This window comes from Myotis myotis, unplaced genomic scaffold, assembly GCF_014108235.1.
Source record: "Myotis myotis isolate mMyoMyo1 unplaced genomic scaffold, mMyoMyo1.p scaffold_m19_p_10, whole genome shotgun sequence".
Taxonomy (NCBI): domain Eukaryota; kingdom Metazoa; phylum Chordata; class Mammalia; order Chiroptera; family Vespertilionidae; genus Myotis; species Myotis myotis.
In genome coordinates, this window is record NW_023416314.1 from 7,953,258 (window position 1) to 7,974,215 (window position 20,958).

General features: G+C 41.3%; 1 protein-coding gene across 3 annotated transcripts in view; it reads left to right on the forward strand.

The window, feature by feature from the left end:
• DYNC2H1 (dynein cytoplasmic 2 heavy chain 1) overlaps window positions 1-20,958 on the forward strand; it is a 300,856-nt gene that overhangs the window by 253,546 nt on the left and 26,352 nt on the right. For all 3 annotated transcript variants that reach the window (XM_036324418.1, XM_036324416.1, XM_036324417.1), the window contains one exon: window positions 4,945-5,034. In XM_036324418.1, coding sequence (XP_036180311.1) covers window positions 4,945-5,034 — 90 coding nt within the window. The remainder of the gene's footprint in view (window positions 1-4,944; window positions 5,035-20,958) is intronic.

Below are 20,958 nucleotides of genomic sequence, written 5' to 3' on the forward strand. Positions count from 1 at the left end.
CTACAATCAGGGTCAGTCAGTGCTGCAGATCTCACAGCTTCTAAGAGCATCTGTGAGATGGCTGTTGGCAGGCCTCAGGCCCTCTCTGATTGTGGACTGAACACATCAGTTCTTTGCTCTATGGACATCTTTATGAGGCACTCACAATTTGGTAACTTTTCACTTAGAGTGAGGAAGGGGGAGAGTAAGAGTGAGCTAGGCAGGAATCACAGTACTTTGTAACCTAATCTCAGAAGTGGCATCTTATCACTTTAAAAAAAAATTTATTTTTATTAACATACAGTTGACATACAATATTATATTAGTTTCAGGTGTACAACGTAGTGATTTAACACTTATATACCTTATGATGTGATCATTACTATATGTCTAGTACCCATCTGTCATTGTAAAAAGTTATTACAATATTATTGACTACTAGAGGCCCGGTGCACAAAAATTTGTGCACTCGGGGGTAGGGGGTCCCTCAGCCCGGCCTGTGCCCTCTCGCAGTCTGGGACCCCTCGGGGGTGACCACTTGCTGGCTTAGGCCTGCTCCCCGGGGGATCGGGCCTAAGCTGGCAGTCAGACATCCCTCTGGCAGTCCGGAAGCCCTCGGGGGATGTCCACTTGCCAGCGGGGAGCAGACCTAAGCTGCAGTCGGACATCCTTATCGCTGCTGAGGAGGCAGGAGAGGCTCCCACCACCACTGCTGTACTGGCAGCCATCAGCCTGGCTTGTGGCTGAGCAGAGCTCCCCCCTGTGAGAGCGCACTGACCACCAGAGGGCAGCTCCTGCATTGAGCGTCTGCCCCCTGGTGGTCAGTGTGTGTCATAGTGACCAGTCATTCCCAGTCTTTCTGCTGTTAGGGTCAGTTTGCATATTACCCTTTTACTATATAGGATAGCGGTCTGGTGCACAGGTGGGGGCAGGCTGGTTTGCCCTGAAGGGTGTCCCGGATCAGGGTAGGGGTCCCGCTTGGGTGCCTGGCCAGCATGGATGGCGGGCTGATGGCTGTTTGCAGCTGGTCACATCCCCTTAAGAGTAGGGGTTCCCACTGGGGTGCCTGGCCAGTCTGCGTGAGGGGCTGAAGGCTGTTTTTAGGCTGGTGGGTGACTGAAGTTCCCAGCCTCCTTTTATTTATTTATTTTTATTCTGGAATTTATTTACTTTCTATAGCTGTCACTGGAGCTGAGAGCCAGCTCCAGCTCTGAGGCCCAGCTCCAGCTCTGAGGCCGTGGCCGGCTGAAAGCAGGTATCTGGGTTTGTTTAGCTTCTATAATTGAAACATTGTTGCTTCTGGAGCTCAGAGCTGGGCCGCGGCAGGCGGGGAACCTTGGCTTCCTCCATCACTGGAGCAAGCAAACCTCATGTTCGCTTCAGCTGTGTGGCTGCCGGCCACCATCTTTGTTAGCAGTTAATTTGCGTATCCTGCTGATTAGCCAATGGGAAGCGTAGCGGAGGTATGGTTAATTACCATGTTTGTCTATTATTAGATAGGATGTTCCCTGGCCTGTACATTATATCTTTGTGACATTTATTTTATAACTGGAAGTTTGTACTTTTTTTTTTTTTTTTTTAAATATATTTTATTGATTTTTTACAGAGAGGAAAGGAGAGAGATAGAGAGTTAGAAACATCGATGAGAGAGAAACATCGATCAGCTGCCTCCTGCACATCCCCCACTGGGGATGTGCCCGCAACCCAGGTACATGCCCTTGACCGGAATCGAACCTGGGACCTCTCAGTCCGCAGGCTGACGCTCTATCCACTGAGCCAAACCGGTTTCGGCAAAGAAGTTTGTACTTTTTTACGCATCCCCCCTCTGGCAACCATCAGTTTATTCTCAGAAAATATGAGTCTGTTGCCCTGGCTGGTGTTGCTAAATGGTTAGAACATTGACCCATGAACCTAAGGGTCACAGGTTCGATTCCAAGTTGAGGGTCAGAACCTGGGTTGTAGGTTCTGTTCCTGGCCCTAGTCAGGACACAGAAGGCAGTCAATCAGTGTGTGTCTCTCAGACATGCTGATTGGTTGCCTTCAGCATTCTCCCCTACCAGGCCAGGGATGACACCTGCAACCCAGGTACCTGCGCTTGACTGGAAATCAAACACATGACCCTTCGGTGCACAGGCCCAATGTTCTATCCACTGATCCACACTGGCCAGGGCCTATTAATCTTTCCTAAATTTATGTACAGTTTACTTTGATTTCAATCTACCCTAACAAAAGACAAAGATGCAAATTGACTGTACCTTCGCTACACCCTAAGCCATGGCCAACAGCCAATCAAAGCGACTATATTCAAATTAACCCAATCAAGATGGCGGCCGGCAGCCACAGAGCTGGAGCAAGCAGGAGGCTTGTTTGCCCGGGTGATGGAGGAAGCCAAGCTTCCTGCCAGCCCTGAGCTGGCTGAGGTCTCCGCTCATGGCAACAAAGTTTCAATTATAGAAGACAAATAAATCCCAGATACCTGCTTCCAGCCAGCCTCCACTGGGAGCTTGGGTGGCTGGGGGCCGTGGCCAGCCTGCAAACAGCCATCAGCCCCTCACCCAGCCTGGCCACACCCTCATGGGGTGAGGGTCCCCACTGGGGGGCTTAGCCAGCCTGAAAATGGCCCTCAGCCCCTCAGCCAGACTGGCCAGGCACCCCAGCAGGACCCCCCACCCTGAAGGGGCTGGGGCCTGCCTGCAAATGACCCTCAGCCCCTCACCTATGCTGGCCAGGTACCCCAGGGGGGGACCCCCACCCTGAAGGGGCTGTGGCCAGCCTGCAAACAGCCCCTCACCCAGGCTGGCCAGGCACTTCTATATAATAAAAGGGTAATATGCAAATTGACCCTAACAGCAGAACGACTGGGAATGACTGGTCACTATGACACACACTGACCACCAGGGGGCAGATGCTCAATGCAGGAGCTGCCCCCTGGTGGTCAGTTTGCTCCCACAGGGGAGCTCTGCTCAGCCACAAGCCAGACTGACGGCTGCCAGTACAGCGGTGGTGGTGGGAGCCTCTCTTGCCTCCTTAACAGCGATAAGGATGTCCAACTGCAGCTTAGGCCTGCTCCCCACCTGCAAGTGGACATTCCCCGAGGGCTCCTGGGTTGCCAGAGGGATGTCTGACTGCCAGCTTAGGCCTAAGCCAGCAGGTCATCATCCCCCGAGGAGTCCCAGACTGCAAGAGGGCACAGGCCGGGCTGAGGGACCCCCCACCGAGTGCACAGATTTTTTGTGGACCGGGCCTCTAGTTTTAATATTAAAAAGTGTTTTGGATTTAAAAAACTGTGTGTCTCAAATCAATGTTTTGTGTTTTGTTCCCACTCTTTCCCCATCCTCACTCCCTTCTACTCTCTCTAAAAATCAATGGAAAAATATCCTCAGATATTTTAACAAATATATATATATATATATATATATATATATATCTACACACACACACACACACACACACACACACACACTAGAGGCACGGTGCACAAAAATTTGTGCACTCGGGGAGGTCCCTCAACCCAGCCTATGCCCTCTCGCAGTCTGGGACCACTCAGAGGATGTCCACCTGCTGGCTTACGCCCGCTCCCTGGGGGATCGGGCCCAAGCTGGCAGTCAGACATCCCTCTGGCAGCCCGGCAGCCCTCAGGGGATGTCCACTTACCAGCAGGGAGCAGACCTAAGCTGCAGTCAGACATCCTTCGTGCTGCTGAAGAGGTGGGAGAGGCTCCTGCCACCACTGTTGTTCTGGCAGCCATCAGCCTGGCTTGTGGCTGAGCAGAGCTCCCCTTGTGGGAGTGCACTGACCACCAGGGGACAGCTCCTGCATTGAGCATCTGTCCCCTGGTGGTCAGTGTGTGTCATAGTGACCAGTCATTCCCAGTCTTTCTGCTGTTAGGGTCAATTTGCATATTACCTTTTTATTATATAGGATAGAGGCCTGGTGCATAGGTGGGGGCCAGCTGGTTTGCCCTGAAGGGTGTCCTGGATCAGGGTTGGGGTCCCGCTTGGGTGCCTGGCCAGCCTGGATGGCAGGCTGATGGCTGTTTGCAGCTGGTCACACCCCCTTCAGGGTGGGGGTCCCCACTGGAGTGCCTGGCCAGCCTGGGTAAGGGACTGATGGGTGTTTGCAGGCTGGTCACGCCCCCTTCAGTGTGGGGGTCCCCACTGGGGTGCCTGGCCAGCCTGGGTGAGGGTTGAGGGACATTTTCAGGCTGGCCAAGCGCCTCAGCGACAGAAGCTCCCAGCCTCTCCTTTTTTTCTTTTCTTTTTTTTTCATTCTGGGATTTATTTACCTTCTATAATTGAAACTTTGTAGCCTTGAGTGGAGCTCAAAGCCGGCCAGGGCTGGCGGGAAGCTTGGCTTTCTCCATCTCCAGGGGCAACCCAAACCTCCTGCTCACTCCAGCTCCATGCCCACGGCTGGCTGAAAGGAGGTATCTGGGGTTTACCTATCTTCTATAATTGAAACTTTGTTGCCTTGAGTGGAGCTCAGAGCCAGCCGCAGCAGGCAGGAAGCTTGGCTTCCTGCATCACTGGAGCAACCAAGCCTCCTGCCTGCTCCAGCTCTGTGGCTGCCGGCTGCCATCTTGGTTGGGTTAATTTGCATATAGTCGCTCTGATTGGCTGGTGGGCATGGCTTAAGGCATAGTGAAGGTATGGTCAATTTGCATCTTTGTCTTTTATTAGTGTAGATATGAGTTTGTTTGTATTTTTTTTTAGGTTCCCCATATAAGTTAATACCATATACATGGTATTTGCTGTTCCATGTCTGACTTTTATCACTTAGCATAATGCTCTCTAGGATTATCCATGTTGTCGAAAATGACAAGATTTCATTCTTTTTTATGGCTGACTTTCAGCTTCCTTATCCATTCATCTGTCTGAAGACACCTAGGTTGCTTCCATATCTTGGCTATTGAAAATATATAATATTGTGTATATAAGCTTAATTTGGACCCTTTTTAAATTGCAGTGTCCTCTCACGTGGCAGAGCAAGTGGGAAGGCCCAGAAGACCCTTTACAGTACCTCCGAGGGCTTGTCTCTCGTGCCCTTGCAATACAGGTAAGACTAAATCACTTAGTAACTCCACTGCATGACTGTGCAATTGTTGTATTATACACACACATTGAGATAAGTTTTTTGCTAGCAACTAGTGAGAATATTATGATTTTGTTCATAAACAACCATTTAATTTTTATTTTCTCATCTGTTATTTTATATACCATTTTAAGTATATTTTTTCTGCTTTTTGTGTCTTTTCATAATTTTGGAGAATTTAGAGAAAAGTCTACAATACAGATGGATTATACAGAGAATAACTGAAACTGACTCAGCTGTGACTGATTTCCTTTAGGGAATGTTATTCCTCTCTCTCCAACCCCTCCCACTCCCCAATAGAGAGCTGCTTTTTCTTTTTTTTCCCCTCAAATTGATCAATTATTTTTCAGAGTGATCCCATTAGGTAACTGCAGGAAAATTCAATAGAACAGGGATGATATAGAGGGAAGAAGAGTGATTTTATTTTAATAATAACAAATGGTGCACGTTGGTTGGTGCATGCAGTGTATCCCCCTTGCCTGAGGCTTTGCATTGATGTCTGAGTACTTCATCCTCTGCTGTGGCACCTGTTTCACAAACAGCCTTTTTTTAATCACATCAACTTCTAATATCATATGAGTAACTTGATTAGTGTCCTTCCAGGTGCAGCAGTCTTCACCCATGCTTTTGTTAGGTGTGCGCACTCCTGTCAGCATCTTTAACCTTGTCATCACTCATTGTGCTGCATCACTGAACCCTAGAAGGTACACATCCCTCCTTTACCACAAGCACATTTCCCTCTTACTTTCTCGCTGCCTTAGACTTTCCAGACCCTTCCTGCTCAGTGTTCTCCCAGTCTGTCTCTTTCTTTCCTGATCCTGCCCAGGTCAGCATGGAACCACAGCCCATACTTAAACCAGTCTCTCCCCAGGACCCTAACTGACTTTCCTCCATGCTTTATCTTTCCTGAAAACCATTCAACTTGGATCGGTCTCTGTCAGTGCACCAGCTGCCGAGCTCTACTAGTGAAACTTCAGATATGAAGGGTTCAGCATTGGGAGTACCCTGAGCATTGCTGCTGTTTTCCACAACGAAGGTTCCAAACCTTCATTACTTTTCTGAAGACCCCCATGCTGCTTCCCCTTTTCCTAAGCAGAACACCTTCCCTTTACAGAGAAAATGCAAGCTATGCACTATGACCACCTGAAAATTCCTGCACTTCTTCCCACCTAAGTTGAACCCACCCTCCTCACTTCTCTTCTAATACAAAGCAAGTTGACCTTCTGCCACTGAAGGCTCATCCTCAGAGCTTGATTCCATCTGTTCTCATCTGTCTAGACACCTCCACCAGGCGGTGTTTTGTTGTTTTCCTCTCTTCATACTCTATCCTGCCAGCCTACAAATGGGATCCTCTGTTGGGGCCGGGACTCATCTGAATGTTTGTTAGGCCTCTAGTAAAACCAGTCTCTAAGTTGTTGTATTATTGGAGGAAAAGTTACTGGACATGAAAATGAGATTAAAATTAGCTGTGTATATGCCTGCTGTGTATATGCCTGGACATCATCTTTCAGTAAATGCTGAAAAATTGGAGGGAAAGAAGGGAAGGAGAATGGAGAAGGCAGAGAGGAAGGGCAAATAGCTGATGGGTGTTCTTAGAAGAATATAGAAATTCTCTGAAGGTCTTGTATGTTATAATTGCACAGCTATGATAATTTATAACTTCATATATATATATATATATGTCAGTATTGTTTGCTTTTTTTAGATTATTTTTATAAAGAGCAAAAACTATATTTGCTGCAACTAGTATCCTATATTACACCATGTGTTTTAAGTTCATTTAATATTTATACTATGTGTACATAGTGACATATTGTTGATACTGAAATTAATATTGAAAAGAATTTTACATACATTTTTATGTTTTTCTGACATGATTATTCATATTGAATGTATTGAATACTGGTCATCAAAACTGAAAAATATTCTATAGTGTAATTTTCTTAAAAGCTTTCTAGCCATTTAGCCTTTATTGTAATGTGACATGCCCTCCTAACCCTCAAATAACTTTCAGGCTTAATCATAGCTTATTTTCTATCTTTCCAAACAGGAAATATGTAATATTCATTATTTCTATCACCACTTAGGGTTTCTTTTTATTGTTTTGTTTTCAGACCTTAATATTTTTTCAATTATAAATGTACAAAGATATCTACTTCCCTAAGGTTAAGCTTTAAAGTTTGGGGCTCACTTGCCATCCGTTTCAGGGTCTGCTAGGAGCTTTGTTTTCATATGTGCTTTCTCTGTTTCATAGAAACATATCAGAGCAGCTGGTGATGTTTAGAGGAGCAATGTAGCTACTTAGGTGTGAAAGAAAGGAATGAGAGCATGGTAGACAGGGAAAATTAGAAGTCCTATTACTAAAGGAAAATGCCTGCTTTGGGGTTCTTATGAAAGTACTAGAGGCCCGATGCATGAAATTCGTGCTAGGCTGCCTCACGGCCCCGGCTGCCTCACAGCTCTGGGCCCCCCCCTCCGCCCCCCCCCCCCCCGCCCACTGGTTGTTCCGGAAGGTCATTCCACCATCCAGCCTAATTAGCATATTAGCTCTTTATTATATAGGATAAGGATCAGACTGAATCCAAACAAGTATACAGCAGCTTGAGCCCAGTTCCAGATGAAGTTTAAAATCCCAGAGCCTTTCATTTTAAGGCATAATATATAGGGAAACAGAGCAAGCTACTGAGAGTGTCATGCATAGTGCCTGTTCATTACAGAGGTTTTGTGAAAATAAGGTGAGACTGGGATTACAGGTGGCATTCATTTATTTATTCATTGAGTCAAAAATGTTGTAAACAGCTATTTTATGCTATGCTCTGAATAAAGTACTGGAGATGGAGTGGTTAGTAAATTGATTTACCATAGTTCCTATCTTGGTGTCAAACACTGTGCTGAGGTGACTGAATGTAGAATGATAAATAAAATAAATATATATCTGCCCTAACTGGTTTGGCTCAGTGGATAGAGCGTCGGCCTGCAGACTGCAGGGTCTCAGGTTCAATTCCTGTCAAGGGCATGTACCTTGGTTGTGGACACATCCCCAGTAGGAAGTGTGCAGGAGGCAGCTGATCGATGTTCCTCTTTCATCGATGTTTCTAACTCTCTATCCCTCTCCCTTCCTCTCTGTAAAAAAAAAAGAATAAAATATATTTAAAAAAATAAATATATATCATGTCCCAAGGAGCTATTCTTAGAGTTTATCAGAAGAGATAAACAACTGAATAAAAATAAACTTCCTGGAAAAGGAAGTTTGTGGGAGCAAATAACAGGAGCACCTAACCTACATGGGATCAGGGAAGGGATTCTTAAGTGGAGAACTGAGTAGAAATAGACCGAGTGAGGAAGAGAGGGAAGAATGTGCCAAACAAGAGAAAGGCCAGAGTCAAGAATAAGTCTTGTGCTTTCAAGTAACTAAAAGGAGAGCATAGAGAGTGAGAAGGGGTGGGGGTGGGGGGTTGGGGGGTGGGGGGAGATTCAAAGAGTAAGCTGGAGGGGCAGGAAGGGCTAAGCCATGATAATATATTAAGGAATTATATTTGATTCTAAGGTGAAAAGGTTCTCAACCTTCCTAATGCCGCGACCCTTTAATACAGTTCCTCATGTTGTGGTGACCCCCAATTTCATTGTTACAAATTGAACATAATTAAAGCATAGTGATTAATCACAAAAACAATATGTAATTATATATGTGTTTTCCGATGGTCTTAGGCGATCCCTGTGAAAGGGTCATTTGACCCCCAAAGGGGCCGTGACACACAGGTTGAGAACCGCTGCTTTAGAGGGATCATTTCCCAATATGGATAGAATCTTAGTTGGAATAAGGTTTAAGACTCTCCTCTGAATGCTGGTAATTTAGAGAAAGCCAGATAACCCTTAGGTACTCAAAGAATCTCAGCCAAAGAGAGTCTTGTATTCTATATTCTCCACTCCGTAAGATCTTAGAGCAAGATCTTTTTTTTTTCACTGTATTTCCAGTACCCAGTATACTGTCTGCTAATAGATGAATGAACTAAGGAATGAACAAATAAATCAACTAGATAAGTTATTTCCTATTGTAACCCTGGAATTATTTTCCCAGCTTCAAATTTTCTGCCTATTCTTCAGAAATAACATCTTAGGAAAGTTTCTTTGGTTCCTGATTTCCTCTCTCTGTTTTTCTGTTGGGCTGCAGAATAGCTCCTATAACCCATTTCCCCAGTATATGCTGATTCTTCTGTGTTGATCATTTTAAATTTCAGCATGTCCTGTACCCAGTTCATAAATCTTATGGTGCCTGCATTTGCTATTGTTTTCTCTGTCTTCGTATTCTCAGATTTTCACAGTTGGATTCCTTGATTCTACATCTCCAGTTTTTGTTCCAACCTAGCTCATGAATTGATTCTAAGCTAGGATCCATAGACCTTCATCTCCAGTACCCAGTTGTAACTGAAACTAAGGTTTGACTGCGTGCTGCCACCAAAGCCAAACTTGTGAGACAGATTCTGGTGAAAAAAAAAAAAAGATTTATTCAAATGCCAGTCACCTGAGAAGATGGGGGGACTCTTGTCCCAAAGCCTATCTTAATATTTCAGGGTAAGCAAAGGGTTTCTTTATAGGGAGGTTGTGGGAAGCAGGGAACTAAAGAATTCTGGCAACTTGTAGTTTCATGTTCCAGATGTTGGGTGGTTTTGGTGTTCTCTCTTGTGTGTGTGAGCATCTAGCATTTTTTTCTCTGTGTAGGTTTTATTGCTAATATCTGGGGACAGGAAGTTGCAGGCCTGGCTAGCCATCAGCATCTGCTACAATCCTATGATTGAAGCTGGCAAAAAGGGGAAATGAAGCTGCTGTTGCCTGTAACATGCTTAAATATGAAACTATTAATATTTGAGACTATACGTTTTGTTAGTATATCTTATTTTTAACTCTTGGTTAGTTAGTTAATTAAATGTGAGGTTTTTTTAATACCCTGTACCGTTACACAGAGTTGAATATGCTAAACAGACCCAGTATTCTAGACATATTTAGTGGACTCCTAAATATCTCCCCTTTTTACCTTTGCTAACCCGACTTGGAGTACCATGTATCAATGGCAAGCTTTCATGCTCATGTTTTTTTATTGGGTTACTGCTTAGGTTCCATGTTTTTCATTTCAAAATTTATAGTGACTTCTTCAAGTCTACTCAATTCTTTTGGCCCAACTCAAGCCAGCCAGTGGTTGGTCCATTTACATAGTACCAAATCCTGCCATCCGTCCTTCTTATGATGGGATCTTATTGTTTATATCAACCATTAGGGACCTTGAAGTCTGGGGAGATTGAAGTAATAAATAGAGTTAGTTGTTGTTGTTATTAATAAATGCCATTCAGTATGACACATGAACTATCCTAACAATTTATCAGGGAAGAAAGATAACGGAATAAGTAACAACAATTAAAATGCTGGAGAAAGTACAGTACTATAGGAGTAATAGCAGTAGTACTGCAACCTAGAATCACGTAGGTTGTCTCCTTACATCCATTACCCCCAGATTGGTCCCTGCAATGGCCTGAGTTACGTCTGCATTAGGCCTAAATTTAGGGCACTGTGTACCAGATGGTGCTGTTGTGCAGCTTCCTTCAAATCCCTCCCCCTCTGCAATGCTGGGAAGCAGGTTTTTCCCAAGTGTAGGTATCAGCCCCTACACCTCCTTCACTCGTGTTTTCCTAAGGCTCTTTTTAGATGCTGCATTTTGTCTTTTGTTCAAATTAATATTCAGTCTCACAGTTTCTAGAATGTCTACTAAGATTTTTATTGTTACCTTAGCCACATATATTGCTTTTTAAACGCTTTTTACATTGCATTTTACTTTCGTTGCCCACTTCAAAGAGACTGAAGGTAAAAAATATGTGAGCCTCTAGCTCTTACTTCTTCCTCTTGAACCCTGATAATCTAAGGAGCCAGACTAGCATTTCTAAATCAGCACTGTGTCCCATTATGCCCTTTTTGGGTCCATATTTATAGCTCTTCTTACTTCCCTAGCAGTAAAATATAGTAGTTACTTAAATTTGAGCTTCACGTAATTTTCTTTTATTTCAATACACCACTTCAAACATATATTCAAAAATTTTAAGTGATCAAATGAAGTATAGAAGGAGAAAAATGAACATTCGTAAGAACACCACATTTTGGATGTCATTGCACTTTACATTAAATGTAGTAATATTTGTAACGAGGTGGATATTATTTCTAGTTTTAAAGATGGTAAAAATAAAACATCACATTCAAGAGTAGTTAAATAGTGTATGAAAATTATATGGAAAATGAGAGTATTCATACTGAAGTGCCCTTTCATGATGAAATGCTGGAGTTTTTATCAAACTTTAGCATTCACCTTCTGCCCCCGAATCCTTTTTATAAGTTGGCCTCCTGGTCACCATACTCTTCTATTTTCTTCTTATCTGTCTGCTTCACTGGCTTGTCTTCGACATCATCTCTAATGCTGGATTTTTTGGAGCACAGTCCTCTGATTCTTTCTATCTATACTCCATCCAGTGATTGCACGATCTTGAATCCCATCTAACTTTGATTATCCTTAGATTTATAGCTCTTTCCTAACTCTGGTGCATACTCAGTATTTTCACTTGGATGTGTAATAAACATCTCAAACTGAACATATTCCAAACTGAACTCCACCCTTTACCAAAAGACTTGTACTACCCACAGTTATACCCAGAGAAGTAAATGACAGCTCCATCCTTTCTGTGGCATGGGCCAGAAGTCTTGGAACCATTGTAAACTCTTCTGCATATTCTGCATCCATTCTACCAGAAAAAAATAATCTTGCCTCTATGTTCAAAATATATTCAGCGATATCTCTCACCACTTTCACTGCTACTCCCTTGATTGGAGTCATTATTAATGCCGCTGCTGCCTAACTGGTCCTTGCTTTCACCCTTGTCCCCTTTCTGATTAGTTCTCAACCGAGCAGCCTAAATGTTCTGGTTAAGGCATAGGTCAGATTATGTCACCCCTTTAGAGAATGTCCCCCTGACTTCTCAGCACATTCATTTAACAAAAATTTTACAACTTACAAGTTAAGACTCGGCTCATTGCCCCTCTTAATTTCCTCTCCTCCTTTTTGCTCACTCATTTGCTGTGTCCTTGCTATTCAGTGAACAACCTGGCACACGCCCTCTCAAGAACTTTAGCCTTGCTGTTTCCTCTACCTGGACTGCACTTCCCCAGAAATCTGCCAGAAAGTTTTCTTACCTCCTGCAGGTCTTGGCTCACACATCGCCTTCTCAGTGATGCCTTCTTTGATCATCCTATTCCAAATTGCAACCTGCCCCTTCTTTGGTACTTTTATCCTCTTTCCTTTACTTTTCTTCATAGCCTAAATTTCTATTATTCTTTACATTTTACTTTATTTATTTTTTTCTGTATTCTTCCACTAAAATGGAAGCTTCATAAGGGCAGACATTTTTGTTCATTCACTGTTCTATCCAAAAGTGTAGAACACTGGCTTGCACAGAAGGTTTTTCAGTAGATTTCTGTTGAATAAATGAATGATTCAGTCAATCTTTGGGTTATTCTCAAACAAACTGACATAAATCTATTTCATGTTTCCCAATCATCATGATTTAACCTCCCAAGATGTATCTATAGTACCCATGATATATTTCTGAGATTTTAGTTTCTATCTAAATCTATCCAATGAAAATTCTGGTTTATACCCTACTCTGCAATCTAACATTTGAAGATTTTTATTTTGTCTTAAGATTCAAAATTTTAAGAGTAATCTTATTTAAATTACAGTTTGTTTTTTATTTATTTTTTGAGGTGCCTTACTCTGTTTTTGAAGGTTCTGCAGTAGTTTACATTCTTGAAAAAGAAAACTCTTTATTTTCCCAACTTATCTTAGTAACTCTCACAGTCCTCAGAACAGTATTTACACATAGTAGATAATAAAATCATTCATAAAAAGACTTACAACAAAATTGGAAAAGCAGTCTGTATCTGTTCTAAAACTCCCATCATCCTATTTTTACATACTATATTCAGCTAGAAGATCTGTAGATGTATGTTCTTTATATATTAATTAATTTATTCATTCAGTGAATATTTATTAAGCTTTTATTATGTGTCACCCACCTCTCAAAGTGCTGGAAATTCACAGCAGAGAAGAAAACATGAGATTCTTGCCAACAGGAATCTCTATATTTAGTGAAGGTGATAGATACTATAAACAGATAAGTATATTAATATTGGAATTGCATAGAAAAATACATCATGGCCCAAAACCTGAGATTTAAGATTAATATACAGCCAAACTTTAAACTGGATTATTATCATCATAAAATGAATTTGCCGTATATATCTGAAATTTTATCCAGTAAAATATAGATATTACTATAGCAGTAGTATCACAAAATTTTTGGCATCAAATTTTATATAGGAACAGTAATTTCTCAAAACACTGTGAGCTAATAAATTCTGCCTATGGCCAACTACCTTGCACGTTTAGAATATTAAACAGTAGTCTATGGTCTATGATGATCTCAGTGTTATAGAAGCAATCCCATAAACCATGCTATTTGTTCTGTTCGCAGAAGATAAATCTTGGTTCTAGAAATGTGACAGTACAGCAACATAATTGGCTTTCAACATAACAAAATCTTCCCTGAATTTTTATCTGCATCTCAGCTTTCATCACTTGCATAGCAATTTCATCCTTCTCCTGGGCTAGCATAATAAGTGGGTCTTTACAGCAGAAAACATGCAGAGAATACTTAAACTCTTATGACAAGTTTGGTTCCTTAAAGAATCAGCAGGTTCTAGCAAGATTACTTTCTTGTAATCTTGTAAAAGATTTAGTTAGATCGATGTTTCTAACTAATTTTCAAGTAAAGAGTGATTCTGTTAGTAATATCTGCTATGGTGTTGCCCTTATTTTAAAAATAGTGCTTCAAGGCTTTCCTTGGTTCGTGCAGCCATATTTTTTTAATCCTTACCTTAGGATGATTTATTGATTTTAGATAGAGGAAAGGAGAGAGAAACATCGATGTGAGAGAGAAACATGGACAGGTTGCATCCTGTTCACATTCACTTTGTTGATAGCTATTTGCAACTGTTGATAGCTATTTGTATATGGTACAATAGTTTAGGAAAATATTTCAATAATATGTTTGCTAGAAAGAACCTTGAATATAGGATCCACAGCTTCAACAAATCTCAAAATTCTTTGTATTTTGTGTCCTGAAAATGGTTTTAATCTATATCAATGATTTTGTCAAGGTTTTTTTAAAACCTTCATGGATGCAAAATTTCAATTTAAAAATTGTTCCTAAATGAGTATTCTTTTTAATGTCTTGTTTTGATATTTTATAAGTGAGAAAATAAATATTTGATGTACCCAGTTTTTTTTCTTTTTGTTTATATATCTGGATTGAAGGTTGTTTATACTGAATATTTTTGTGGATAATATCCACAGAATATTTTTCCTCTTTGAGAAATTTTGAGATGGCAGGATATTCCTTTTGAGATATTTCATTTTTATTTCATCCTCACAAGATAGGGCTTCCCCTTGAGGTATTCATAGTTATGTAGAACTAAATAACCGACAATAAATTTTGTTCTTAAAAGTAATTTTATCTAATGTTGGCAACATAAATATGTCAGTTTTACAAAAATCTAGATTTCAGCATAGCCAAATATTTTTTATTATACTTTGTGTTAGTTAAATTTTTATCACCATTTCTTTTTTTTTTTTAATTAAATCTTTATTGTTCAGATTATTACATTTGTTCCTCTTTTTTTCCCCCCCCATAACTCCCCTCCTCCCAGTTCCCGCCCCACCCTCCGCCCTCACTCCCCACCCACTGTCCTCATCCATAGGTGCACAATTTTTGTCCAGTCTCTTCCCGAATCTCCCACACCCCTTTCTCCCCCAGGAATAGTCAGTCCATTCCCTTTCTATGTCCCTGATTCTATTATAATCAACAGTTCATTCTGTTCATCAGATTATTTATTCACTTGATTCTTAGATTCACTTGTTGATAGATGCATATTTGTTGTTCATAATTTGTATCTTTACCTTTTTCTTCCTCTTCCTCTTCTTAAAGGATACCTTTCAGCATTTCATATAATCCTGGTTTGGTGGTGATGAACTCCTTTAGCTTTTCCTTATCTGTGAAGCTCTTTATCTGACCTTCAATTCTGAATGATAGCTTTGCTGGATAAAGTAATCTTGGTTGTAGGTTCTTGGTATTCATCACTTTGAATATTTCTTGCCACTCCCTTCTGGCCTGCAAAGTTTCTGTTGAGAAATCAGCTGACAGTCGTATGGGTATTCCCTTGTAGGTAACTGAGTTTCTTTCTCTTGCTGTTTTTAAGATTCTCTCTTTATCTTTTGCTCTTGGCATTTTAATTATGATGTGTCTTGGTGTGGTCCTCTTTGGATTCCTTTTGTTTGGGGTTCTCCGCGCTTCTTGGACCTGTAAGTCCATTTCTTTCACCAGGTGGGGGAAGTTTTCTGTCATTATTTCTTCAAATAGGTTTTCAATATCTTGCTCTCTCTCATCTTCTGGCACCCCTATAATTCTGATGTTGGTACGCTTGAAGCTGTCCCAGAGGCTCCTTACACTATCCTCGCATTTTTGGATTCTTTTTTCATTTTGCTTTTCTGGTTGGGTGTTTTTTGCTTCCTCGCATTTCAAATCATTGACTTGATTCTTGCGCTCCTCTGGTCTGCTGTCGGGAGTCTGTATAATATTCGTTATTTTAGTCCGTGTATGCTTAATTTCTAGTTGGTTCCCCAATATAAGATCGAGGGTCTCATTAGTTTTCTTGTAGATCTCATTAAGTTTATCAGCGGCTTCTAAACAGTTCTTGAGAGACCTTAAAAGTGTGGTTCTGAACTCTATATCTTCCATTGACAATTTTGTCCTGTTTCTTTGTCTCCGCATTTTGTTATGCTTCCTTGGTGCACCCCCTAGTGGTCTTTGTGCGCAGTCTTATAGTTAAATCTTGATTGTTGTAGCTAATTCCAGGGAGGGTTTGACCTCCAGGCCAAGTGGCTATGAGAGTCAGCTGTGTCAGCAGTGAGAGAACTTCTGTCCTCTAGGGAGGTGCTAATCTAGCCTTTGCCTGAGGCTATCCGGCAAATGCCTGTGTGCCGGGCTTGGGCGGGGCGGGTCGCACAGGATCAACAGGGTGGGCCGGAGAGAGCAGTTATGGCGGCTCTCAGTCCTGTCCCCAGGGGCTCTGCCTCTCTGAGTCCCAGCACCCGCTGCAAAGCTCAGAGAGAAAGCTGCACTTGCTCTGACCGAAGCCAGACAGTCCCGCTTCTCCCGTTTGAGTCTGGGTCCCTAAAGACTCGCCCGGATCTGGAGCTCAGAGTCTGCGACTCCCTCCCGATTGAAAACGCCAACTGCGCCCTCTGCCGCCAGCCCGCTCTGCGCACTCCGCACCTCAGAATTTGACTTCAGCACTGCGCCTCCTCTGAGTGTCCGTATGCGTTTCTCTTTCCTCCTAGTTGTAGGACTTCCACTCAGCCGGCGTTCCTGTGGTTCTGGGTGATGTCCCTTCCGTTTTTTGGTTTCACTTTTGAAGTAGTTGTTCAAAGCAGCAAACTCCGGCGTTAACCTATGCCGCCATCTTGGTTCCTTTATCACCATTTCTTGACTAACATACTTCTAATGTTATTCCTTACTCTTATCTACTTACTGCATTCTCTTTTAAAAAATGTTTATTGATTTCGGAGAGGAAGGGAAAGGGAGAGAGAAATGGAAACATCAACGATGACAGAGAATCATTTGTCTGCTGCCTTCTTCATGCTTTTTACTAGGGATTGAGCCTGCAACCTGGGCATTTGCCCTTGACCGGAATCAAACCTGGCACCTTTCAGTCTGTAGACCAGTGCTCTAGCCACTGAGCCAAACTGGCAGGGCTGCATTCTCTTTTAATATTTGTATTATTATTAATCTCTTTCTCTGTTGAACTCTATAGAGTTCTTAATTTTTTTAACATAAAGTTAAATTTTTATAATCATTATTTTTAAAATTTTACTCTTCCAATAATAAATACATAACTATAATTTAGACTAAAATAGTTTAACCTGTAAGCACATAAGGTGTTATTTTTACTCTAAGTGGCATATAAAACTGCCTATCTAAATATGATAGTAAAGAATCTAATATTTTAAATAAATCTAAATGTCATGCCTTATTGACATTAGTAACTTTATTACACTTATTAGATAGGGTAGTAACATTTGTGCTTATACAAATATTTATATTATTTATTTATAGCAGTGGTTCTCAACCTTCCTAATGCCGTGACCCTTTAATACAGTTCCTCATGTTGTGGTGACCCAACCATAAAATTATTTTCGTTGCTACTTCATAACTGTAATTTTGCTACTGTTATGAATCGTAATGTAAATATCTGATATGCAGGATGTATTTTTATTGTTACAAATTGAACATAATTAAAGCATAGTGATTAATCACAAAAACAATATGTAATTATATATGTGTTTTCTGATGGTCTTAGGCGACCCCTGTGAAAGGGTCGTTCGACCCCCAAAGGGGTCACGACCCACAGGTTGAGAACCGCTGATTTATAGAATGTCAGAACATTTTTAAAGTAGCATTTATTTATTGAGCCAACCAGAAAGTGAAGCAAATAATAGATGTTGTTCAAATATTGAAGCAAACTTGGACTTTATTTCTAATAAATATCAGATGTTGCCTGATATTTATCATCATCATTATCATTAGGTTATCATTAAGTTTTTCATTTAATCTGTAATGAAAAATATAGATTAACGGAGCTGGAAAGTGAGTGGGTAGGAGGGGGTAGCACTTTAGTTTGAGTTGTCAGGTAATAAGGCCGCTCTTAATGGGCAATATCTAAACAGAGACTTAAATAAAATAACAAAGCAAACCATGAACATATCTAGGTGGAAATAAATCTAGGCAGAGGGACTGGCAAATGCAAAATTTTGAGAAAAGAATGTGCTTTCCTTGCTTAAGGAATAAAAAGGAAGCCAGGGTGGCTACAACATATACATAAAGAAAAGTGCTACTGGAAATGAGGATAACTGGATTGCCAGGGACCATGCCATAGGTTCCTGGAGGCTTTGGTAAGAGACTTTAAATTTAGTCTGGGTGAATGGGAAATCAGTGGATGGTTGCGATTAGAGGATTAAACACTTATTCTGTTGGTGCGTGGAGAATACATTAATCCAAGTGAGGTTATGATCGTGTTTTGGATTAGGGTGATGGATGTGAAGGTAAATTTTGGTAAATTATGGTAAATTTTGCCCTGGTCGGGTGACTCAGTTGGTTGGAACTTTGTCTCATACACCAAACAGTGGCAGGTTCAATTTCTAGTCAGGGTGCATACTTCGTTTGCAGGTTCAATCCTCAGTTGGGCTATATACAGGGGGAAACTGGTTGATGTTTCTCTATCACGTTGATGTTTCTCTCTCCCCTTCCTCTCTCTCTCTAAAAATCAATAAACTATATCGTCAGGTGAGGATTTTAAAAAATTGGGGGGGGGGGGAGAGGAAGAAATGGTAAGTTTTTATATTAGGCCTGTGGGGCATCAGAAAGAGATGTGAAGAATGATTTCCAAGTTTTGGCCTGAGCAATTGGTTGATTTTTTCCCCCCACTGAGTTGAAGGTGATAGAGCAGGTTTCTTAGGGAAGAAGAAGATGCTTTTACAAATTAAGAGTTCCGATTTGAGTATGTTAAGCTTAGATAAATTTTTGACATTATGGGGAAAATGTCATAGAATTAGATGGAGGGTATAGAAGTTGGAGTAAGAGATTTAAAATTGGGAGTCACTAGCATATAAAGGTAGTCTTTAAAACCAAAACACTGACCAAATAGTGGGCCCTGGTACACTCCAACATGAGAAATCCAGGTAATGATGAGGAGTCAGTAATGAAGATCAAGTAGTGCCAGTTAGGAAGACAGGAGACTTGGAAACTGAGGTGATCAGGAAGTGAAAGAAGAGCCCTAACTGGTTTGGCTCTGTGGATAGAGCACCGGCCTGCGGACTGAAGGGCCCCAGGTTCGATTCTGGTCAGGGCATGTACATACCCAGTAGAGAGTGTGCAGGAGGCAGCTGATCGATGTTTCTAACTCTATCCCTCTCCTTACTGTCTGTAAAAAATCAGTAAAAATATATTTTAAAGAAAGAAGTGAAAGATGAGTGTTTTAAGAGTCAAAGTCATCAACTGTGTCAAACACCATAGGTGAGATTAGACAGTTTTTTAAGTTTTGTTATGGGTGGCACAGATAGATAAGATGGTAGCAGATGGGGTAAAGGACCAAGAGAGTGTTTTTTATTTAGTTTTGGTTATGTCTGATTTTTAATATGGGGGCTATTTCACCATATCTGTATCCAATAAAGATGGAAAAATTAACAATACAAGAAAAAATATGAAATCATTTTAGAAAAATTAACAATACAAGAAAAAAAATGAAATCATTTAGAATCATTTAGAATTCTTAGAAAGAAAGAAAAAGAAAAAAGGTCCTTAGCCCTAGCCGGTTTGATTCAGTGGATAGAGCATAGGCCTGCTGACTGAAGGGTCCCTGGTTCAATTCCTGTCAAAGGCACATACCTTGGTTGCAGGCTCCTCCCCACCCAGGCCCTGGTCAGGGCATATGCAGTAGGCAACCAATTGATGTGTTTTTCACACATTGATATTTCTCTCTGTCTTGTCTTTCCCTCTGTCTTTCACTCTGTAAAAATCAATGGAAAAATATTCTCTGGTGAGGATTAAAAAAAAAAAAAGGATTGGCTTTAAATAGGAACTTGGACTAACCATAAATTATGAATTATAATTAATCATTAGGAAGAGACATGCAAATAGGGTGAACTGCATAGATCCTTGGTTTGTCACACTAAAAATTAAGTACTCTGCAAAAGGCCATTCTTAGTAACCATGTTTCTCATGGTAGTTCAGGGTGTTCATGAACCCTGTTTGGGTTTAACCCATGCAACTTAACTCATTCCTGTCTTTGGAAAAGTCAATAAAACAATAAAGGTAATCTAATTTTTTCCCCAAGGTTTTCTCTACAAGGTGATGAAAGAAAATCACAAGATTCTATTGAAAAATAACACTTCCTTGAGTCAAACATTGAGTCTAGAAACCCAGATTTATGGTCTTGATTTTTATTTTCAAATTAAAAATATCTTGCTAGCTAGACTTTCCAGTATTCTAATAGGTGCATATATTAATGGTAGAAGAAGAGTAAAGATTTTCTTCTTTAAAGGTAAGATAAATGTATATTTTGTTTCTCATCAGTTAAGACCATGTCTATTAAGTTAATACACAAGGTAGCAAAAACTATTTCATTCCAGAACAGTTCTAGATATTGAAGTTTCCCTCAGCTCCTTTGTACAGCTTGAGGTTTTGTTACCAGAAAGCGGAGCTGGCCCTGAGAGGGTCTGCCTAAGGCCATCTGGTATCGTGTCGGTTCTTGACTTTTTGCAGGAAAGATTTCACAACACAAGTCCAGGTGATATTTAAAGAATGTTTATTAAAGCTGTAGACAGTGACATAAGGAAGGGCCTAGGATACAAGAAGCAACAGGGGAGGGACGAGGTGGGGACATGGGCCTAGGCTGGGCTGCTTTGGCTCAGTAAGGAGTCAGAGAAAAGCGGACCTTTGGCACAGGTTCAGGGGCTTAGCCCAGGATGATCTGCTGCTGACGGTTGCTCCCTGGTTACAAGCCTCGTGGGGTCCGTTAGAGTTTAGGAGAGGCACGTCCATGGGGAAGCAGAGGGGAAAGGGAAAGGTGCTGAGCATGCTTCTGGGTGGGAAAGAGGGGCTAGGACTTTACTTTTGAACTTGTGTAAAGGCTGGGCATCTATGGGAGGTCTTAGGGGAGAATCTGAATAGAATGCTCATT